General features: G+C 41.4%; 1 protein-coding gene across 1 annotated transcript; it reads left to right on the top strand.

Annotated features, from left to right (window-relative positions):
* The first annotated feature begins 1615 nt into the window (after positions 1 to 1615).
* On the top strand, positions 1616 to 22020 carry ppm1j (protein phosphatase, Mg2+/Mn2+ dependent, 1J). Its single transcript, XM_022204392.2, has 10 exons — positions 1616 to 2189; positions 8787 to 8901; positions 11633 to 11962; positions 13376 to 13488; positions 13629 to 13713; positions 14097 to 14215; positions 15045 to 15108; positions 15523 to 15630; positions 18058 to 18209; positions 20606 to 22020. The coding sequence occupies exons 1-10, from the start codon at positions 1918 to 1920 to the stop codon at positions 20751 to 20753; spliced, it is 1506 nt and encodes a 501-aa protein (XP_022060084.1). The 5' UTR covers positions 1616 to 1917; the 3' UTR covers positions 20754 to 22020.
* Positions 22021 to 22492: the final 472 nt, after the last annotated feature.

Here is a 22492-nt window from a genome sequence, read left to right as displayed (position 1 = left end):
TGAACTTTCCCCACTGTGGGATCAACAAAGTTTATCTTATTTGATCTTAAAATACTTGAGACATCATTACAGTCAAATATAGTGAAGATAAATGTTCAAAGACATTAAAATACTGTCAAACACTGTAAAACAAACACAAATCTACTGAAACCAAGACATCTTTCGTGATTTTTTTAAATGTAAATATAAATGTTGAATTAATCTGAAGCTACCAATTCAGAAAATGCAGAGAGGCTCTGAGCTGAATGAACGCTGGAAGTCCATTAATCGGATTAAAATAAGTTTTTAAAGAAGCATGCACCATTCAGCGTATTCAAAACTGACCGACATGCGTTGGTTGGAAGTTGACAACTCTCCAGAATCCTATTTGTTTTGTAATTGGAAAAGAACACTGGACAAATGTTAAACCATAATTCTGTCTTAAAAAATAATCACCAACTGCCTCTATAAACATGGAAACAGATCTGGTTTGTCGTCATCTCTCCTCCTGTTCATACTGGACCATGACAGATCTCTCCTTTTTAAACTTGCGCTGAAAAAAAATCTTCATTCTGTGCTAAAATATATTACAAGCTTGAGCGATGTTAATGTTCTTCAGCTCTGATGGTGTTTCCTTGATCAGTTACTGTGCCCATATAGTCACTTTGATATCTTTGGAAAATATACATTTTATTTTGTTAATATCCTGCAACACAAAAGAGAAATTAGTACTAAAATGAAGACACAGTACCTGCTTGATTGCTGCTGCCTCATATTAGCAGTAGACACACTCAGAAATATGTTTGTATGGAATGGTGATTGTAGATCTTGTCCTGCATCGCTTCCACTGTTAAATGTGCTGGGAAGAGATCCTTTAAAATCCAGCATTAAAGGGAGAACTAATTACAGACTCATCATATGAGAGACTTTAAATCATAAACGTTTCTTCTCATGATAATAAAAATGACTTTAACCACAGTGAGGCTGCGGTTTGTACTTAATTTTTTGAACGCAAATTGACTTCACCTGCTGAGGCCCACTGTTGCAAAAATGAAGTTAGAAAATGAGTGAACATTAGAGCAGCTGATTAATTTTAAAAAAAAGATCTGCTGTGATGTAACTTCACTCAGCTATACTTTTAATGTCAATGTGCTTGAGTGAATATACTGCAAATGTGACTCATTTGCACGTATTTGTTTACAGACACTCACCGGAGATTGTTCACAACCTGGCAACCCAAAAAGGTCTTCTAATCAATAAGCTTTGACTGTCCTATTAATAAATGACAGACGTGATGATAGCTTTTCATGTTAAATTCTGTTCCAGGAAGAGTTAATCTGTAGATTTGGGTGTGTTATTCAGTGTGTGAGGATTACATTCAGTCCTGTACAGTATTATGGGCTGCGGATGGCCATGAATGGTCATAAATCCTCATATCGCCGCATCTTCCGCATTCGTTATTGGCAGACTTTCATTCTTCATGCTCAGCCTGTCCTTGTGACTACCGCAGCCAATAAACACACTTATTTCTTGTGAGGGTTTTTAAAACATTTCGGGGTGTGTGTGTGTGTGTGTGTGTGTGTGTGTGTGTGTGTGTGTGTGTGTGTGTGTGTGTGTGTGTGTGACATTACATCCCAGTAAGCCCAGCCTTCTGAGAGGAGACTCAGCCTCCTGCCGGATTACAGCCTTTTACGCAGGCAGCCAGTGAGGCTTCACTCTGTCTGAATGAGGAAAACATCGCGTCTGTCTTTCTGAAAGCTGTCACATGGGGCCGAGGAGGGCAAAAAAATCGCTTCCTGAAATGATCCTCGTCACAGGCTATGTATTGTTGTCTTATATTTCCTCCTCCTCTTTCGCTAACGTAACATCGCATCGCGTTTAATTCTCCGTCCGGATCGTCTTCGGGGTTTTTTTTTTTTTTTTTAAATTTTGTGGTCGATGCCGATAATGATGAACAAAGTTAAAAACGCGATGTCCAACCTGGTCGGAGGGATGATGCCTCACGGACACCACCACCACCACCACAACCATCACCCAGGTGGCGGCCAGCCCTGCGGACCGGACAGCCTGCCGCCGCGCTTCCCCTACGGCCGCCCGGATTTCTTGGACCTCTCCCCGGAGCTCCTGCAGTACTCCACCGAGCACGCGTCACGGCCGGTGCTCACGTTAAAGAGAGGCAGCAGGCTCCCCTGGCAGACGGGATACGCAGAGTGAGTGGCTCAAGGCATCCATTGACGGTCACTGATAAAGCAAACAAACGTGAAATGATGTGTGAGCTGGTGTTTTCCCTGCTGAGGCCTGCGCACCGTTTGGTCGCTGCAGCAGCTCTCAGCACTGCAGCAGCCAAACGGTGGCCACTTTCTACCTCAGTGTTCCTCTTCTGAGCTGCTGGAGGATACATGATGTTAACATGAAGCAGCTTGTCTCAGACAAAATGCTTCCTGTTATGACATTTAATGCCTCCCTGCCATGTTTTATTTACAGCCATTCTGTTTTTTATATATAAAAAGGTGAATATTGTGCATTTTTTGAAACATACCCAAAGCCTTTGTGTCCACATGAAGCCCAACAGTGCAGATGTCCTTGGTTTTACTCCTGCTGCTGCTTTCATACTTGAATACACCTGCAGTACTTCTACAGGTACAAACAATGCAGCACTGTTTCATTCACACTGCCGAATGTACACACCGAATGTACTGTTCGGGTGATTCCCACTGAGGGAAAACATTTTCACACATTCCACTCTCCTGCGGTGGGGGGGGGGGGGGGGGGGGGGGGGTAGTTATGAAGGGCTGAATGGCTTGGGTCCAGCAGTATGTGGGCTATAGAACCTCTGCATGACCCGGTGTGCAAACACAGAAAGAGCTGACTCATGCAGAAAGTCTGAAGGGGACAGGGTTTGAGATTTGTGATGCTAACCGTCACAGAAGATTGAAAATGAAAGGTCGCATGAGGACGGAGTAATGCAGGGGTAGAAAAGTGACGTGGGAATGCAGCATCATCAGTGAAATTTATCTGCTTTCTGCCTCAAATGAAGTCACCGAAGCTGTAATCACAGCATTAGCGGTGCTGTTTACAACACAACATAATCGGCTGGTCTGATCCCTCATCAGCCGTCGCTGCTCGTTTAAGTGTAAAAAGCCCCAAAAAATCTGCACCATCGGCGTTAAATCATCACGCTGAGCAAACAAAACCCAACAGCAGTCCCAAATAAATGACAGTACAAGTTCAGCAACACCAGGACTTTATACAACGCAGCACTGATGCCAAATTATGAGTGTTGTCTGGCCGTAAAGACTGTACATGGGCACAAGTGTTGATTTGGGATCGATTGGAGAAGTTCTGTACTCGCCCACACAGCTGATCCAGCTCTGATAAGGCTGTTCAAATGGTGGTAAATTAACTATGACGTGTGTGTGCAGGCTGGTCGAAAACTCCATGTCAGAGTGGCTGAAATTGTAATCTTCACAGAGCAGGATTTATCTGTTCAAGCATCTCTCTGCCGCGACCCTTTTGTCCGCTGCCGTTTACTCCCCTCGTGCTGTAATGATCAGGAACAATGACGGCTAAACGGTGGAGGTGGATGCCGTCCAACTGGAGGCCGCCCTGTTGGCTTCCATTCAACTCCTCTACTTTGATATCACTTAATTAGTGTCCCTCCGTCATTCTGCTGGTAATGAGGATTCATGGTCATTGTTGGTCAATGACGGGGCAGATTTTCAGTCTGTTGTTGTATGTGGACCAGTTTTAGTCCAGGGTTGGTACAAAGATTCACAAGATCCCTTTCTCAGAAATGAGGCCGACACATGGAGTCTAATGTCAAGTGGTGTTTTGAACCTGTGAAATCTGTCGGCGGTTTCAGCACCACGCCGGTGTAAGACGCTCCAGATAACGAGTCTAATTGGTGCTATAATGTCGGTGTACAGCATTGTGTCGGCATAAATCTGTGAGTGCACTTACTGTAAGCCACTCAAAGTGCTTTTGTCAAATGGCTATTTAATACTATTTAAAATGGAGGCACGTTTCCAGGCACTGGCACTGGGAGAAGGAGCAGAATTTGAGGAGGCAAATGCTTAAAAGCTAAAAGGATTTCATGTACCCAGAATCAATTCAAGGTTTTTCATAACACATCTCTTTGGATTTAAGCCGAGGGAGGCATGTGGACAAGTTTAGATAACTCATGCTATATATATGTCTGTAGCCCCATGTAGAATTGATCACTGCCTATAATGTGGTAACTCCATGTGATATGATTAAGAATTCATGAAAAAAACAGATGCTAGAAGAGCGGTACAGAGAGCAGCGTTCACAGCCTGAAGGGAATAAACAGGTAGAGAGGATAATTAGAGAGAGAGAGAGAATAACTCTGTGCTGAAAAAGGAGAGACGTGATTATGTTGTTTAAGGGATTTAGAGAAAATGAAACTTTCGTTATGCTTTAAATTCAATATACAGAAGCATTTACAAAGTATGCAGTTAAAGTATATCCATAAAACGCTTTATGGCTTCATTGATAAGTTTGGGGTCACTCAAACAATTTCATGTTTTCCATGAAAACTCCCACTTTTATCCATGTGCTAACATAACCGCACAACGGTTTTCTAATCATCAATGAGCCTTTCAACACCATTAGCTAACACAATGTAGCATTAGAACACAGGAGTGATGGTTGCTGGAAATGTTCCTCTGTACCCCTATGGAGATATTCTATTAAAAATCAGCTGTTTCCAGCTAAAATAGTTATTAACAATGTCTAGACTGGATTTATCGTTCATTTATTGTTATCTTAAGTGACCCCAAAAGTGTATATATTATGGGAAGTGTCACTGCTCATATGTTCAGTGTATATTATAATTTAGTATTGACTCAGTTAGTTGATTCATCGAGAGAATCAACAACTGCTGATAGCGATTATGAGATTTTCAAGATTAAATGCAAAAGAAAAGCTGCTTCTTATGACTTCCTTTACTGATTTGTGTCGCTGTAAATTGAACACATTTGTGCGGTTTGTTGGACAAAACAAGAAATTACAACAACAACTTGACATTTCAATTACATTTTTTTTCCCATCTTTTATTCTTTTGCAGACAAAAAGAGTAATTAAAAAAGCAAGACAATGAGCTCCAGATGAATCGACGGGATAATTGTTAATTGTAGCCCTTCTGTTGTGCATTGCTAAGCTTAATTACCGTTTACCTGTAGTTTATATGACCCACTCCTTGTTTTTGTGCTTTACGTTCTTTAATCAACACTGTTCTGTTTCCAGATTCTAAACTGACGGTGGGACACAGTTTACAAGTAGCAGCCGGCTCTAATTATAGTATCTGCGTTATGCTCTAAACGGCACACAAGTCGCTTTAGTGCCTGATTTTATTCTACGTGGGAATTGTTTTTGTCATGTCTCGCCTGTCGGCTTTCATTCCTGCGTTGCACCGTGTGCCTCACAAACGTGACAGGCAGCTTCCTCTCCCTGAGAAAGAATTCAAAATATGACTAGTCTAATTCTTTAGCGTTCCTCATGAAGGCTTTACTTTGAGGGCGCGGAAAGACTTTATGTAACCGGCCCTGCAGTGTTTGTCAATCTGCCAACTTCCACCTGAGGTAACTCCATTCAGCAGTGACCAGGGGTTCATCCTTTTCACATTTCATTTGTAAAAATCCGCTCAGACAGTCCACTGTTGTGCTGTGAAACGTGTATGTGGCACAAGCAGAGGGATTAAAGACACACCCAGAGCAGGCCAAACTGCAGAAACAGGTTCAGAGCATTTGAAACTCTGACCACAAGTTTTGCCGAAAGAGTCTCGAGCCAAGGAGGAACATGCAAACATCGCTCACAGCTACAGGGGTCACATCCATATTTTAGATTGTCAACAACTCAAAATCTAAATGGGTTGATTCAGAGACTTTCCAGTTAAACCTCGTGTCGTCCCACAGGACCCATTTTCTTCCTGAAGGTTTTGCAAATTTTCAGAAACTTGGGGAATTTCTTAGCTGAATTTTTGGATGTTTTTCAGAAAAGGAAACAATATTTTATGGTGCCCATAAATGAGGACAACAGGAGGGTTAAATGCACCACTGATCTGCCTCCCAACCAACCACTAAAGGCTTTCTGTATCACTTAAACAGCCTTTTCCCAGTTATGATAGGACATGAAGTGTATTCTGACTTTATTCTAATCTACAGTTTTATATTTTACTTTAGTCTTAAGTGGCACCTTTAAATGTTTTCATCAAATCTCTGACGTTGAGTAAAATGACCAACAGCCGCAACTCAAGAATTCACTGGAGCTGTCAGCTTCCTCTTTTGAACTTTCCTTGCATAATATACAGTAGGAGGGCTCACACTGAGAACTGCTGTTGCACCAAACATGACCAAAATGGTTTTCAGTCACAGGTTGTGTAGACATATGATCGAAACACAGATATGTAAAGGAGTTAAATCACACTACAGGGAGGTCTGAACTCCTCGTTTAGAACGGCATCCTCCCACACAGCAAACTCTGTGTCCAGTTATAGCTCATTGAGCTCATGTGACTGCTCTCAAAACAGAGAAACTGCTGATTCTTAACTGAGAGTGTGAGAATTTATTACATGGGACAAAGACAACATTTCATTTCACACTCGACCTCATCTCCTCTCCAAATGAGTATAAAATTGCATAATGTAATTAATCCCAACGTGTCCACTAGCCAAACGCACTGTAGCTTACAGAACAGAGGCATTTATTCAGCAGAAATAAAAACAAACAAACTATTGGTTTCTAACTTTAAACAGACCTCAGAGCTTTAGCGCAATTTTCTGCCTGCCGTTAAAGATAAAAAAAATAAAAAAAGACCAAACTGCTAAGTCAGAGAGAAGCTATAGCAAAACACACGGCCAGGCCAAATAGGAAAAAAAAAAAAGAAGTGCTGGCAGAACATTGTGGATTTGCTGTGATCGTATTCCAGCACACATGAAGACTTGATTCTCCCCAGCTCTGCGTCCAGATCTCTGAAAATGTCCCAGCCTTGGCAGAAAGTTTAGTCGACAATCGGGCGATTTTAAATTCTTCCCTGTCATTAGTCCTAATGCAGAGAGCGCAGTGCAGGACACTGTGGTGCCTGTCCACTGCTTTCAACTGATTAGAAAGTGAAAGGGCTTTTTATAATCCAGATTTGGGCAGCAGTTGCATTTTGAGCCTCGTATTTGTAATTCTTTCATATCAAAGCTTCTGGCCAACCAGCACCCGTTTTCTATGATGAATTGTATGGAAAGTGAAAAGAGGAGAAGATCTCTCGCTGTCGGAGATCCTTTACGCGTTTCTCATCTGCTTTGTTTGACTGTTGAGTTTTTCTTCCTTCCTTTTCGCTGCCAGTCTCCCTCTGTTTCTTTTCCTTCTCCTCTGATGATCCCAGCAGTAACTGATAAATTGCTAATCCCGTCTCCCCGGAAGTTTCCGAAGGAATCTTAATGACAATACTTGAATTACTGGAATTGCGCAGTGGGTATTATGCTGTATTATCCAGCTAATGTGGCATTTATCTATAATTGAAACTGAAAATGTTACATAATCTGCCAGCATGAGGTCCAGATTGCAGCTTGTCCAAGTCAGCCTCATGTTCCAGCTTAAAGGACCGTGCGGTGGATGTTTTCATGTTGGTGCCTGCATCCTACAAAGCACATACACTTCACGGGACAGCTGAACAGTTTGCATCGTACGTGTAGTTTTCCCGCTATTCTATTCACTTCAGTGCAGTGTGAAAATCAGTTGGAAGCTGCTTTAGTTGAAGCTAAAGCAGCTTCAATCGATATTTTTATATTAGCAGTGGATGAAACTGGAGCGCATAATGTTGTTCAAATTGATTAAGTCAAGGAGTATTATCTCCCGACTCATCTCAGCTAAAGAGCCAGATATTTCCCTTGATGGAAACAGACGTGAAGAGAGTGAATATTAAACTTAGATCCACAAGGAGGCCAGAAACATGACTCCTAATGAACACAAATGTTGCTTAGTGTCTCCTAAATGTGTAATTAGGCAACTGTTGGCTAACATGTTTGCCATAGCAACTCAGTGTAATAATACACTGTGTCATCTGTTTACAGCTTGTTCCACCGCCTGTAAATAACAAAAAAAAAGAATTACGTAGAGTTTTAGGGACATTCTGAAACTCCAGTCATATAATCCATCACTTTAATCATTGATGGATTGTATTCCAACTCAAGCAACTTCAAAAAATCGATTTTCAAAGTGAATGGGGGACATTTAAAACCAATGGTTGCCTACAAACGAAACGGTACACCATGCATTTAAGAATGTTTAGCAATATAAAGTAACATGATCTGCAGAGGCCGAGCATGAAGAAATACTTGTATGGCCAAACGAGATGTGTGATAAGACTCTTTGAGCATGCACTTGTGCAACATATCTGCAGCTTTTATGGCGTAACTGGATGTTTTTATCAAAGTCGATCGCCATTTTACTAAGTAGCATTTCCTGCAGGCTCTGCATTCTCCACATCTCTGTTCTACGTCGATAGTTTCAGCCGCTGCAGCACACGCCAAGATAGATGATGGCGCTGGAGTATGAAACGGCGCATCACTCTGTAGCTATTATCCTCCACAGGCATCAGCTCACAATAAAAAACACTTAATCCCTCCCGCAAGTTTCCTCTGGGACCTGGATGCATCGTGCCCCACTTTTTACGTCCCTCTCCCACTCCCTCTCCATTTTTCTGGCTGCTATTGTGTTTTCATGTGGTCAGAGGAATGAGAGCAAACACCATAAATCACGTTGGGGCTCACCTTTCTCTAACGTGTCTTTCTCCATCAGGGTGATCAATGCAGGGAAGAGCATGCTGAACGAGGACCAGGCCTCTTGTGAGAAAGTGTTTGTGAGGAAACCGACCGGCAAACATCGTAACTCCACTCTGCTGGAGGACAACGGGGTGAGCAAACTGTAATGTTCTTAAATCTGATGTCAGTATAGGTAAAGTCCTAAACAGGTTTGTTAGATGTCATTGAAGGGTATTTTGATTTGTTTTGCTGCCTGAAACACAATATACTCTTCGCAGCAGTACATTAAGACTGCCTCACAGTATCTATGCATGCAGTACAGCTACCTGGTACCCACTAGTGCTCTTTAAAGATAGTATCTGGAATTGACAGACTCACCTTGTTTCTTGTAATTCCTTAGAAGTCCTCATTGAGCCATGATTTTGGCTTTTTGTCCTAACATATCTCCTTTGTAAAGTAGCAGATCTCACTTAGCATTAGATTTTTCCTCTCCACAACAATGAACCAGTTTCCTTAAGTGAGTGTAGTAAAATAGTTTTCATTTAGCAAAGGCTGACATGACTACCTGTATGAGAAAGGATGACAGTAGACAATGACTAACTGCTGAACATATAGTGGAAAATTTAGCACCTAGAAAGTCTTAGTAGTACAGGAATACTAGAGGAAGTAGTGGTGGTCTGCTCTGCAACTGACGTGGATAATGATAAAGTCACTAAGTGTTGTGTAAATGCTGGATGATTATTGGCCTGGCCGATTACCAATTAATACTGAGGGGCACATGTTGAAAAGTTATCTTAATTCAATTCATATAAACTGTAAATAAAGTTAAATTAGTCACATTCGAGACCAGAGGCTGCACAGTGAATCGGTGGTTTGCACTGTCACCTTGCAGCCAGAAGATCCCTGGTTCATGGCCTGTGTGGAGTTTGCATGTTCTCCCTGTGCATGCAACTTCCTCCCACAGTCCAGGTTACCTTAAACACAAGACACTTGTGCTCCAAACAAAGGATGTGCACCCAATGAAGGACCAAGGATCCATCACCCATCACTATACACACCAGTGAGCAGTGATTCCTAACATCTCTGGAGGTCATCAGGTGGAAACCTCCCTTCAGCAATGTTTTGCCTATTTAACCCCACAACACCTCCAGGAGGCTGGGCAGTGACCTCTGGCATCCCAGATTCACCCCCCTATTGCCAGTTCACACTGCTCCTACACAATCCAAACAGTTTAGGAGATGCTCCAGATAGTGACCAGTGCCAATGCTACCAGTTAGCTAGCGCAAGATGCTGAATACCTAGTGCCAACTGCTAAGAAGTGACAAAGAAACTATCCCTATAAACTCTCCAAACCCCTCTAAATGCTAATGCTAGCTGCAAGACTACTACAATGCCCACAGCAAACTTACTACTGACAAAGAAACTATACAAGCCAGCTCACCAAACTTGCCAGTGCTGCATGCTAATGCTAACCGCTAATTTCTAAAATACTTCAGCCAAGCTCACCACAGACAGACACTATACAAGCAGACTTCATCTATGCAAGTACCAATTGCTAACTGCTAGTTGTTGATGCCATCTAACAAGAAAAAAGTCAAAGACACAGCCACCACTTTACAACACAGACTTACCTGAGATGGCTGCATGATCCCAGAGAAACTCTTAACAGGCCACTCCCCCACCTTTACTACACTTCCTCTTCCTGGATCTCTGCCCATTGGGAGAGGGAAAAGAAGACGGGGAAAGCAGAGTGAAGGCGAGGGCTCGCCTCCACCTCTATAACTATTAGGTTCTCTGGCTTCGTCCCACAGTCCAAAAACATGCTGAGGTTAATTGGTAACTCTACATTGTCCGTAGGTTTAAATGCGAGAAGGATTGTTTGTCTCTATGTGTAGCCCTCTGACAGACTGGTGACCTGTCCAGAATGTCCCCTGCCTTCGCCCTAAGTCAACTGGGATAGACTCCAGCCCCCCCCCCCCCCCCCCCCCCCCCCCGCGACCCTATTGAGGATTAAGCGTGGATGGATGGGCATTTGAGACCGTCCACTTTTCCTAAATTTGACAAGATTCTCATTTTTGCTGCAAGTGCAGTGGTTCCAGATATCAGTTATTGGTCAATAATCAATATCGAGTGTCACTTTTAGTATTGCTTGTACACCTTGTTTCCAAAGCTCCCAAGTCAGTTATTGCAGTGTTAATAGTAAGAAAAAATATGTATTAAACCACAGATTTGACCTTTTCTGTGACTGAAGTCGTGCAATATTCAGATCAGTATATCTGTTAGACCTGCACACGCACATCCTCCATTTGGTGTAAATTAATGACATCATCCCTTTTTGCTCCCTTCCCCCACTTGATTCTCTCATCAGAGGGGTAAGCAGATGTCTCTAGCTGTGAGTCAGGCGGACCAAAGTCGGCACATAAACATGCCTGCAAACACAAAGGTGGCAACGCCTTTCCACCTCTCATTGTCAGAGCAGAGCAGCGAAAGCCCCGATGGGATGGAGTTGCTAGTGTTTGTAGTGCTTCCATCAGTCCTTGTGGAGATCGCATTTACACACATAGCACCAAACAATTTGTCACAGATGTACACTGAGAGGTTCGGACTTGAATTAGAAATTAGAATCAAGTTTGACTGTGGCTGTTGTTCAGTAAGACCTGAAATGGAAGAAACACATTGCTTATATTTAGAATTGTGGCCAGCTGCAGACCCAGTGCCTGTAAACTCCCATAAATCTGCGCCTTCTGTTCAGAGTTGTAATCTCATAGGAGCTTTTTAAACCAAGATAACATAGGGATTATGTTTCTCTGATTTTATATCTTACTAATTCGTCTTTTACCAGATTTAATTTATGCATTTCTGTGCCGATCTCCTGTTTTATAGGATGGCACAGGAATCCCTCTCCACTTCTGGGGGGTGTTTGATGGACACGCTGGTTCTGGCGCTGCCATCATGGCCTCCAAGCTTCTCCACCGCCTCATCAGAGACCGACTGGGAGAAATCTGTCACCTCCTGGAGAACCCCAGCAGCGCACCCCCCATCTGCCTGGCCAAGAACGGCAGCCCGTACCAGGCCGAGTCCAAGAAAGGAGCCGACAAGGAGCCGGAGGACCCCGACGCCGTCAGCGACTCCACTGTGCGCTTTCACATGGAGAAGGTTGTTAGTCTGGAGAGTCTGGTGATGGGAGTCATAGAGACCGCCTTCAAACAGATGGTGAGCAGATGAGAATCAACAATGCATGTGAGAAAAGAAGTAAACAACACTTGGCCTATTTCAAGCACTGCTGGACATGTTTTTTTGCACACTTGTACCTTAAAACGGCAGCATAATTGGAGAGTTTAACATGAGCACCCAAAACTAGCTTTTGGTTTACTAATGTAGCTGCTCTGTTTGAAACAAGGGCAGTAGAAAGAAGTTATTTTTCACTTTCAACACTTTTTTAGCCGTGGCTATGTCAGGGTGTTGGTACGTATCCGTCGCCTCTCTTTCCACTGAAACTATGAATTAGGCAGATGTTGAAACCCAGAGACTTTGGCGATACTCTGACTTTGTTATAGCACCACTGTGGCGTCGGCATATTTAGTTTTTAGTGAAATATAATAACAATTGTCTGATGGACTGCCATGAAATTTTGAAAAGACATTCTTGGTTCCTGGTATAAATTCAAATAACTTTGATGACCTTCTGAGGCTTTCTGTTGCACCAACGTGAGTTTCATGTTTGTGATTTAAGCAAATCGTCATGGCGACTATTGGCTGAATAACCTTGGAAGACATTCATGTTAACCAGATGATGAAGTTTTGGCCAAATTTTCACTTTCATTTATCCAATACTTTGATTATTGACCAAACAGTACCAGTTAAAAGTTTGAGGTCTGTTAGAAATGCAATTATTTTTGAAAGAAAAGTATTTTTTTCCATGAAGATGACATTAAATGAATCAGAAATCCAGTCTAGATATTGTTAATGTGGTAAATAACTATTCTAGCTGGAAATTTTTAATGGAATATTTCCATAGGAGTACAGAGGAACATTTCCAGCAACCATCACTCCTGTGTTCTGATGCTACATTCTGTTAGCTAAAAGGCTAACTGATGATTAGAAAACCCTTGTGCAGTTATGTTAGCACATGGATAAAAGTGTGAGTTTTCATGGAAAACATGAGTCTTTTGAACAGTAGTGTATATTTTTTTTAAAGTAAACATCAGTCCTGCTAAACACCAGCATGCTTCATTGTCATTGTTTGAATCTCACCATGCTGACATTTATCTCAGAGTCTCTGCCTCACAGCCACTAGCACGACTGCAGACTGCTATTGTTTTGAATCTTGATTATTATCCTAAAAGCATCTAAATTGGACAAATAAGCTGAATCTGCTTAGTCTCAGTCTGATAGCTTGAAATGATGATCCTCTCTGATGCAATTTCCCAGTCTGGTTCAGATGATGCGGATAATAAACAGCCCACAGCCTGCACCGTGTTTTCTTCAAAGCCTCCTTGTTTCTCTTCATTAGCGCCACAGTTTAGCTTTGAGTATGAATATGTATGGAGAAAATAATGAGCTATTTGGGGTGATGAGGTTCAGGCAGCCTTTTGTTCTCACTTTGATTTTGCTGTCTTTATTTTAGGATGACCTAATTGAAAAGGAAAAAGCGTCATACGCCATCTCCGGTGGGTGTTGTGCCTTAGCTGCCATTCATTTAATGGGGAAGCTCTACGTAGCCAATGCTGGAGATAGCAGGTGAGGCAGAGCTGTCAGAGTGGCTTCATGTGCCACCTGGGGTTCACTCTACACACTGCAGCATCGTGTAAGCTCTTTCACTGAGCTCTCTGACTGACCAGCTTCTCCCTCCTGTATCTCCTCCCTCTTCCTCTCTGCAGGGCCATAATCATACGGAATAATGAAGTTATTCCCATGACGAATGAATTCACACCTGAGTCAGAGAGACAACGACTCCAGTATCTGGTATTCTTTCTCGTTTATGTCACAGTATAGTATTTTTTCATCCTGTCAGTGTGTGGCCATCTGTCAAAGAAGGAGGGTGAAAATGAGCAGTTGCCATTTAAGTGATGTTTTACTGACAGTAAAGCACTGTATCACACTAAAACAAACTGCTGATCGTCGTCTGCCTGTTTTAGTAGCCGTTTGTAGTTGTGAGTCACAGAGTGGGTGGATGATGTTTGCTGCTAAAACGGGGAGCTGTTTTTTTTATGTTCAGTATACAGCTTACTGCACTGCAGGCTTTCCACCACACACAGAGTCCTGCAGCCTTTCCTGTTTTACAGAGACTCCCTAAGTGAAGGTTTTCTTTCTCTAGTTTGATTTCCTAATTTTGTGTGTCACTCCAGGGCTTCCTGAGGCCGGAGCTCCTGGGTAATGAGTTCACTCACATTGAGTTCCCTCGAAGGATCCAGCACAGCGAGCTCGGCAAAAAGATGCTCTACAGAGATCACACCATGACTGGCTGGTAAACCTTCACATCCTTGTTAATTACATTTCTGACAGTTAATCACTCCTTTCATCACTGTACTCTGCGTCTGACTTCCTGTAAGAGTTCAGGACAGTTTGGTTGAGCATTTGGAAGAAAATAAGAATAGAATTCAAACTAGGGCATAATTAACAATTCTAATCATCACTGATTAATCAGTCGGTTATTGTCTGCTAGTTGTTTGCTTGTTCCTGTCACACTTTTACTCACTGTGACCTCATTTTCCGTTGTAACATAAAGCCCTGCACCTCTGGGGAAACAGCCATATTCAGAGAGAACTCAAAAATATCGAACTTTTAATGCCACGTATCACTAACCATTATTTTACAAAAAAAAAAAGGAAAAACTTAGAACCAACATGTGCAAAATTTTCCAAAGTCCCTACACGTGTTGTGACTCAGTAAGTGGTGAATCTGCATACTGTAGATATAATTACAAATGTTAAAAGCCCCAGTTATTGCCAATAGTGGAAAAAAAACTTGATGACACTCGGTTCTATGGATGCTTTATTGCTTGCATTTTACATTTGTTTCAGTACGTGTCTTCTATCTATTCTGTATAAACACAGCCTGCAGTTCAGCCCAATAGCGCCTGAACAGACAGGCAGACAAGTCATAAACTCTGCCGTTCCTTGATGGAGTAAAATACAAAACAAAAAGAAAAACCAGCTGGTTTTTGGGGTTTTTGGTGTTCAGAGGTTTAAAAGGAATTCTTTTGCGTTTTAATCAGTTATTCCAATTATCATGACAGCTTTGTTCCAGTTTCCGTACCTTCCATCTGAATCCTTCCGTCTGTTGTTCTGTTGCAGGGCCTATAAGACAATCGTTGAAGATGATCTGAAATTCCCCCTGATATATGGAGAGGGGAAGAAGGTAAGAAACCAGGACAACAACTCAATACATTTTAACGGATCAGAGGTTATGAAGTCTGCTCAACGTTAACCTGCAAACAAGCTGAGCGACAGTATCATCATATTGCTGTCTGTTTTCACTCTGTTTCTATGCAAATTATTTTCATTCTAATTTTCATTGCATGTTTAAAACATTCTCATGTCTCCGGGGTGTTTGTAGAACACATTGTCTGCCTCGATAGAAATGAGACCTGCTTAGCATTTTCATTATTGTGTGAAAGAACATGGTCTTCATTTAATAATCCCTCAGAAGTGGATTTTCTGGGAACTGAAGGACATCCTGGAACAATAACCCACATTACTCTGTGTGTGTGTGTGTGTGTGTGTGTGTGTGTGTGTGTGTCCGCTCTGTGTGAATTTGTGTTTGTGCTTGAAGGCTCGTGTCATGGCAACAATCGGAGTGACCCGCGGGCTCGGTGATCATGACCTGAAGGTGTACAACTCCAACATCTACATCAAGCCCTTCCTGTCCTGTGTTCCTGAGGTGAGTGTGAGGAGTCAGATTCAACGCCGTACGAGGAGTGGCTTCAGGACCACCGTTTTAGCCTTTTTGGAGCCTTTAGGATACATTCAAACAGTCTGTCTGGCCCTGGGCTTCACTCAGCTGCCTGACACATGCATTGCCCAAAGCTCTGCGTCAGATTGTGATTTTTTTTTTTTTTTTGCCTTTTTACAGCTCAGACATGTGGAAAGTAACCAGTTCACTCACTCCAATTTCTAGTTTCTTCTGTGCTGTTATTTTTTTATATGTCACAGTTTAATAATATTTTACAGAACAAAGAAAAAACAGGAAAAGCACCCAGAGAGCACAGTACTCCAAGGCTGCTCAGCCGTTAAATCATTTCCAATGGATGAAATCTTGAAAAAATGTGTGGCGGTAATTATGTCACTAGGGCTGGACGATAAATCGAATTAATTCGATTAATTCGCCTTTTTAAAACCTGACGATTTGAAAATTTGCCAAATTGTAAAATCGAGGTGAGCTTAATTATATAACAATACAGATTCTTCTTCTGCCTTTCACGACTTGTGCACTGGCGTTTGCTTCCACCTCTCATCTCCTTCCGCCTAAACACTCACACCCCCGTCATGGCGGACAGAACAGCAGACGAAGAGTTGGTCGCGAGAAAAGGGCCTCATGTTACATAAATTATATGGAAGTGGTTCTGCTTTGACAAGACTGACACAGAACAAACTACAGTCATGTGCAAGGTTTGCAAAAGTACTGTGAAAACGAAGAGTAGCAGAACAACTAACCTCTTTCAGCACCTCCGGCAGAGGCATCCTAAAGAATGGGAAGAGTGCTGGTACTAGCCATAGCAAACAGACCGCAAAGAAACAACAAAAATCGATTAAAATCGTAATAACCAAGATGACTAAAAAAATAAATAAATTGAGATTTTATTTTTTGGCCATATTGCCCAGCCCTACATGGCACCATAGAATATGGCCATTAAATGTAGATGCAAACACTAACAAAAAGACCTTGCAGTGAGCACAGCTGTGTGTTATGCATGTGTACGTTATGTACGGATACCCAATCATGTGACATAAATACAGCGCCCTCCATAATTATCAGCACCCCTGGTTAAGATGTGTTCTTTAGCTTCTAATAAATTCATTTTTTTTCTAAATAATATAGAACCACAATGAAAAAAAGAGGAAAATCCATGCTTTAATTCAAGTGCGTTTATTCAATGTGCAAAAAAATCACACATTAAGAAATAATTCTTTTGCATCAAATCATGTGTGCCAAAATTATTAGCACGACTGATTTTAATACTTTCTACAACCCCCTTTTTGCCAACAAAACAACACCGAATCTTCTCCTATAATACATTTTTCTACAATTTTCAGTGTGAGAGTATGCTTCTGCAATTAAACTGAATTTATTTTAAGGCTTTCAACACATCTTAACCAGGACTGCCAATAATTAAGGAGGGCTGTAACTTATGGAAAGTGTAACTTAACATGTAGATTTGTTTGTGTTCCATTTCACAACAGTTTTTAGTCAAAGATTTCATAAAATTCCTTCTTAGCCCCATCTGGCGTAGCATACCAGAAACTCAACCGTCTGTGGTGGAGTTGCATTGTAGGCGGTATGTTTTTTGCAAAGATAAGCATGGAATAAAAAAAACACAAACTCTCCAGTTCTGCTGTCGTCTGTCTCACCGGCTGTCGGCTGCAGGTAGAAACCACTTCAGGCGGCTTTGTCCTTCCCTTCCACTGTAGGCGTGTTTTCAAATCCGCTTCACTACAGGATCGTTGGATTGTTTTTTTTGGTGGATTATCTATTTTAATGTCCCTCTGAAACATTTCCACCTATCAATATTTTGAGGAAACACCAAAGCTGCATCCTACTAGCTAAGCCCAAGTCGACTGTGATTGGTTTAAAGAAATACAAACCTGCCAGAGCGTCTTCCTCCCCTGATAGTGGAGTAATAATGAAGTACAGGTGGTTCTTCATTATTAAACAGATCTTCCCCATTTTAACTTTATTCATGAGAGGTTAAAAGCGCACACAGCATTTTATCGGTATCATAAAACTCCTTCTCATTTTTTAATTTGCAGAGTTTGGTATACCTTCTACCTTTTATTACACTTCCTCACCTCGGCATTACAGGATGTTGCTTGACCTCTATGTCTCGTGCTTGGCTTATCTGATCATGTCATGCCTGCTGTAAGTCACTCTAAAGAAGTGACTCAGTTTAATATCAAAAATGTGACCAACCATGAGCAGCTTTACTGCAGCAAAAGGAGGTTATGCCCCATGCGTGCCACTATACATTTGTTAGTCCCCTCATGCTGAACACGCTTTGAAACAGTTTGTGACATTCTGGGTAGAAAATAGTTATAGGAATCATAGCAACATGATGAATAAGTTTACTGATTGTACTGGTTCTAATTACAGGTGAAGGTTTATAACCTGGATGAAAACAAGCACGGCCCAGATGATGTCCTGGTCATGGGTACGGATGGACTGTGGGACGTAACAACGGACAAGGAGGTGGCAGATGCTGTGTCTGCCTACTTATCCTGCTGTGACCCCTCTGATCCCATGAGGTATGCAGACTCTTAAATAATCCTTTACATTAGGCTTTTGTTCCCACTGTATGCTCTATCCTGTCATGTTGAGGAAAGCTGCTGCTTCATAAATCCAGTCTGAATGAACATTACCGATGTTATGCAGAATCTGTCCACCAGGTGGTGGCAGATAAATAGGTCTCCTGCAGAATCCTGCTTATATCATATTTGATCTCCTGTTGCATAAACATATGAACATATTAGAATGTAGTTATGAGCAAATATTAGGAAAGAAGTGTTTTTAATCTGCAGTTCTTCAACCCTTATACACTATTGTTCAAAAGTTTGACGTCACTTGTCCTTATTTTTGAAAGAAAAGCTATTTTTTACAATGAAGATAACATTAAATTGAGCAGAAATCCAGTCTAGACATAGTTAATGTGGTAAATGACTATTCCAGCTCTAAATGTTTAATGGAATATCTCCAAAGGGGTACAGAGGAACATTTCCAGCAACCATCACTCCTGTGTTCTAATGCTACATTGTGTTAGCTAAAAGACTCATTGATGATTAGAAAACTCGTGTGCAGTTCTGTTAGCACGTGAATAAAAGTGTGAGTTTTCATGGAAAACATGGAATTGTCTGGGTGACCCCAAATTAGAAAAAGGTTAGAACTTCTGATGTATGAAGACACATTTAAATTCTACCTGTTTTACTGCTCTGTCATTCATTATCTGTACACACACACCAGCATATATTTATAAAAGCTTCACTGGAGGTGTTCAAGGTGTTGCCAAATACATTAATAAACACTTTAAAAGTTTTGTCTATGCTTACAACCACATTATCGTATGTTGTATTTGATTCATTACCTGCTAAGGACATTTTTACTAAATCTAAAATATCTTAAAGTGCAACTTTCAGTTACTTTTGCGATATGCTTAATGGTCACATCCAAGCTTTGTACTCCTGTTTTACTCTATTTGTTACTTTTCAAAATGAGATTTTTCATCAGGAAAGACATGAATTTTATAATTTGAAAAAGTATTTTGTGTGTGGATGGGATACTTCAATAATGTTTCAGATGCCAATGAGTTTCACCAAAGAGACATTTCCTTCAAGACATTAGTCGTGGTTTCATTTAAGTAACTGATTCAGTATTTGGAATTGTTGTATTGGTACTTTAACTCAAACACAGGAATTATCACTGCTGCTATAATCAACATATACAACCTTTTTGAAATTGGCCGTAGATGTAAAAGTGACTCTACATAAAATAACTGTATTTGTTTCCATTGTTGCCTCCTCTCTGCTCTGTGCAAACACAGCCTGCAGTTCAGCTGAACACTCTCTGAATTTGTGTCATGTGACTCTTGGTCACAGCTTAGGCACTAATAGTTTTGTGGTTGTGCTGAGGAGCGTAGAACCTTTTGTTTTTCACAGAATCTGGATTGAGCCAGCGACTCTTTTTTTATGATTTCTTGAAAAGAGACATGTAGAATAAGTTGATTTTGATGAAATGTTGTGATTTTAAGCCTAGGTTTTGCCAAGTTTTTCAACTGAATGGCACATGAAAGACAAGAAAATCAAAAACTGATTAAAAGTCGATAATCTACCAACTCTCTAAGCTGGTACAGTTTCTAGCTTCAATAATTGGTGTAATGTCTTTCAAACCTGCCGGTAGGTTTTGGGGTTCAAAGGGTTAGTGAACAACAGAGAAAAAGCAGAATGTATTTTAATTGTCATTACTCTGCCAAGGAGGTGGAGTTATGTGACGATCGGATTACATTTGTCTGTTTCTCTGTCTGTTAGCAACATTACTCTAAAACAGAAAATGGATTTGGATGAAATTTTAAGGGAAGGTCAGAAATGACACAAGGACCAAGTTTTGGCAGTGATGCAACCATAGATTTGTTAAAGATTTCTGTTTCATTGGGAGATAGCAGCACAGTGTCACCGTAACCATGGCAACAAGTGAACACTACATCAGCTGCCTGCTGACGATCACATGATTGTGATCCTACTACAAATCAACCATTGCAGACTTATCGGGACTTATCCATCTGAAATGATACAAGGAACAACTGATTAAATTGTGGGGGTGTTTCTGAGTCCCATCAATTGCTGCCGCCTGCTACATATTTAGGTCATGTGATTCAGTATCCGCACATAACGTACACATGCCTGTACTCGCCGCAAGGTAATTTTGTTTGTTTCCATCTATGTTAAATGGCTACATTCTGTCGTGCCGTGATTTCTGCCACAAATTGTTTCAAGATTTAATTTGTCAGAAATTATACTTCTGAGTAGCCTTGGTGGAGTACTGAGCTCTCTGAGTGCTTTTCTTGTTCTAATTGAATCTGAATGTGTATTTTGTGATTGTGCTTGTCCTCAGTGATCGTAGTGACTGTTTCTGTCCTCTTTGTGTTGTTCAGATACACACTGGCAGCGCAGGACCTGCTGATGAGGTCACGAGGAGTCCTCAAAGAGCGCGGCTGGCGGCTACCCAATGAGAAGCTGGGCTCGGGCGACGACATCACTGTGTTTGTCGTCCCACTGGCGGGCCACGAGTCAGAGACATGACGAGGCGTGGCGGGGGCAGGGCCGACTCTTTAGGGTCCTTCCCATGGTCCCTCCGACCTCCCTCCACCCTGAACCGATGGGGCGATGGGAGAACACCTCTGTCATCGGAAGGACTCGGGTCTGAGCAGCACCTTCATCCACCGTCTAGATCAGACCCAGTCCCTTCATTTTAACTTCACCCAGAATCAGCCTCCCAACTCCTCTGATTGGTCTCAGTCATGCAAACAAAAGATTTCCAGTGACAGAGAAGTCGCTGTCTCCCCCTCTAAATACCTGCTGTTTGTGACGGTTGCCAGTGACAATGAAATCCTTGTGGTATTTTTGTTTTTTGTTTGTGTTCGAGGCTGGGCTGCCACGCAAACCTTTCAATGGATTGTTCATTTGCATTTCGTGCGCTAGTTGTGACTCCTTTTGTTAAAAAAAAAACAGCAAATAAACAAAAGAGAAAGGCCTCCCATGGTTTCACAATCGTGTCAAAGGGGGTCACAATAGAGAATGTGAGGAAACCAAAGAGACGCTGCTGTGGCATGGGGATGGAAATCCATCGAAATCAAACATGAAGGAACAGTAAAACAAACAAAAAAAAATCATTAGATTCTTGTCTGTACATTAACGGAGCATGGAGGAAGCAGAAACAGAGGAATGGACCTTTACAGCACTGGATCGGTTGAGTCTGTGTTGCAGTATTTCCTTTTGTTAATAATGAATGAATGACGATGCCTGAGGCACTTGAAGATTGTTGCACATGCTCTGTGGTAGCCTGTTGATTTGTGATATCTTTCAATTGAATGTGCTCATAGATGGCTTCTTTTATTTTCGACTTTACAATAAAGAAATCGGAGGGTGTTGAGTTTAATTTAACTACATGTTTTCCTTGTTCAGCCCTCAGAAAAGAAGGTAAATTGTTCTCTATAAATGTCTCGGTACAGTAACGTGATCAGCTTCACACATATGCCTTATTAAAAGATGAAAGGGACTCGAGCGTTTTTTTTCTTCAGATGCACTAAATTTGATCCTGAGGCAAAAAAAAATTAAAAAATTGTACGCCCTTAAATGTACCACATACCTCTTTTGTACCATTTTTGTTATGTCATGTTGTTATTTAGATTCTCCATATATTTTTAAAGATAACTGTGGCTGTAAGCAGTTTTATTTTTATGTTTCTATCCATAACTGTTTGTTCAGACAGATGGTGTGTATGTGAGCTACCAAAATGTGTGGTAGAAGGATAACATGTTCCGGTTTAGAAATAAATCAGATTTTCCCATTTGTTTTTATTGTGTTTATTTATTGTGTCACTGTTTTCTGGCCTCTTGTATTTGTCCAAAGGAAGTGAACCTTTGGTGAAGCCAACTGATGAGTCCAAATAATCCAGAGAGCAAATACTTAAAAGGGAGAGTTTTATTCCTTAATACATCCTTAATACATGGTGTCCCTAAAGTGTAGAGACACAGGAAATGTCCTTAACTGTATTTTGTTGGCCTCCACAGATTAAACATGACTTTCCTGGAAGAAGAAAGAGTTGAACTGATACTTCTCAGTGGGCATGAAGGATGGACATATGGAAAGACAGCAGATGAATTTAATGAACGTCATCCAAGGAGGATTCCACTTGGCTTTTCCAAGGTGATTAAAAAGTTCAAAAAAATGGGCAGCGTCATGGACAAACCCCATTCTGGACAACCAAATGTATAAGCCGAAATTAAAGAATCGTTCATGGCTAAAATTCATGCTAGCCC

Source organism: Acanthochromis polyacanthus, chromosome 5, assembly GCF_021347895.1.
Source record: "Acanthochromis polyacanthus isolate Apoly-LR-REF ecotype Palm Island chromosome 5, KAUST_Apoly_ChrSc, whole genome shotgun sequence".
Classification (NCBI taxonomy): Eukaryota; Metazoa; Chordata; class Actinopteri; family Pomacentridae; genus Acanthochromis; species Acanthochromis polyacanthus.
This window is presented reverse-complemented; position numbering and strand designations above follow the sequence as displayed.

Excerpts from the sequence above, each read along its gene's own strand:
- ppm1j (XM_022204392.2), top strand. The coding sequence starts at position 1,918 with ATGCCGATAATGATGAACAAAGTTAAAAACGCGATGTCCAACCTGGTC. Across the intron at positions 2,190-8,786 it reads TGGCAGACGGGATACGCAGA|GGTGATCAATGCAGGGAAGA; the intron begins GTGAGTGGCTCA and ends TTTCTCCATCAG. Across the intron at positions 11,963-13,375 it reads AGACCGCCTTCAAACAGATG|GATGACCTAATTGAAAAGGA; the intron begins GTGAGCAGATGA and ends TCTTTATTTTAG.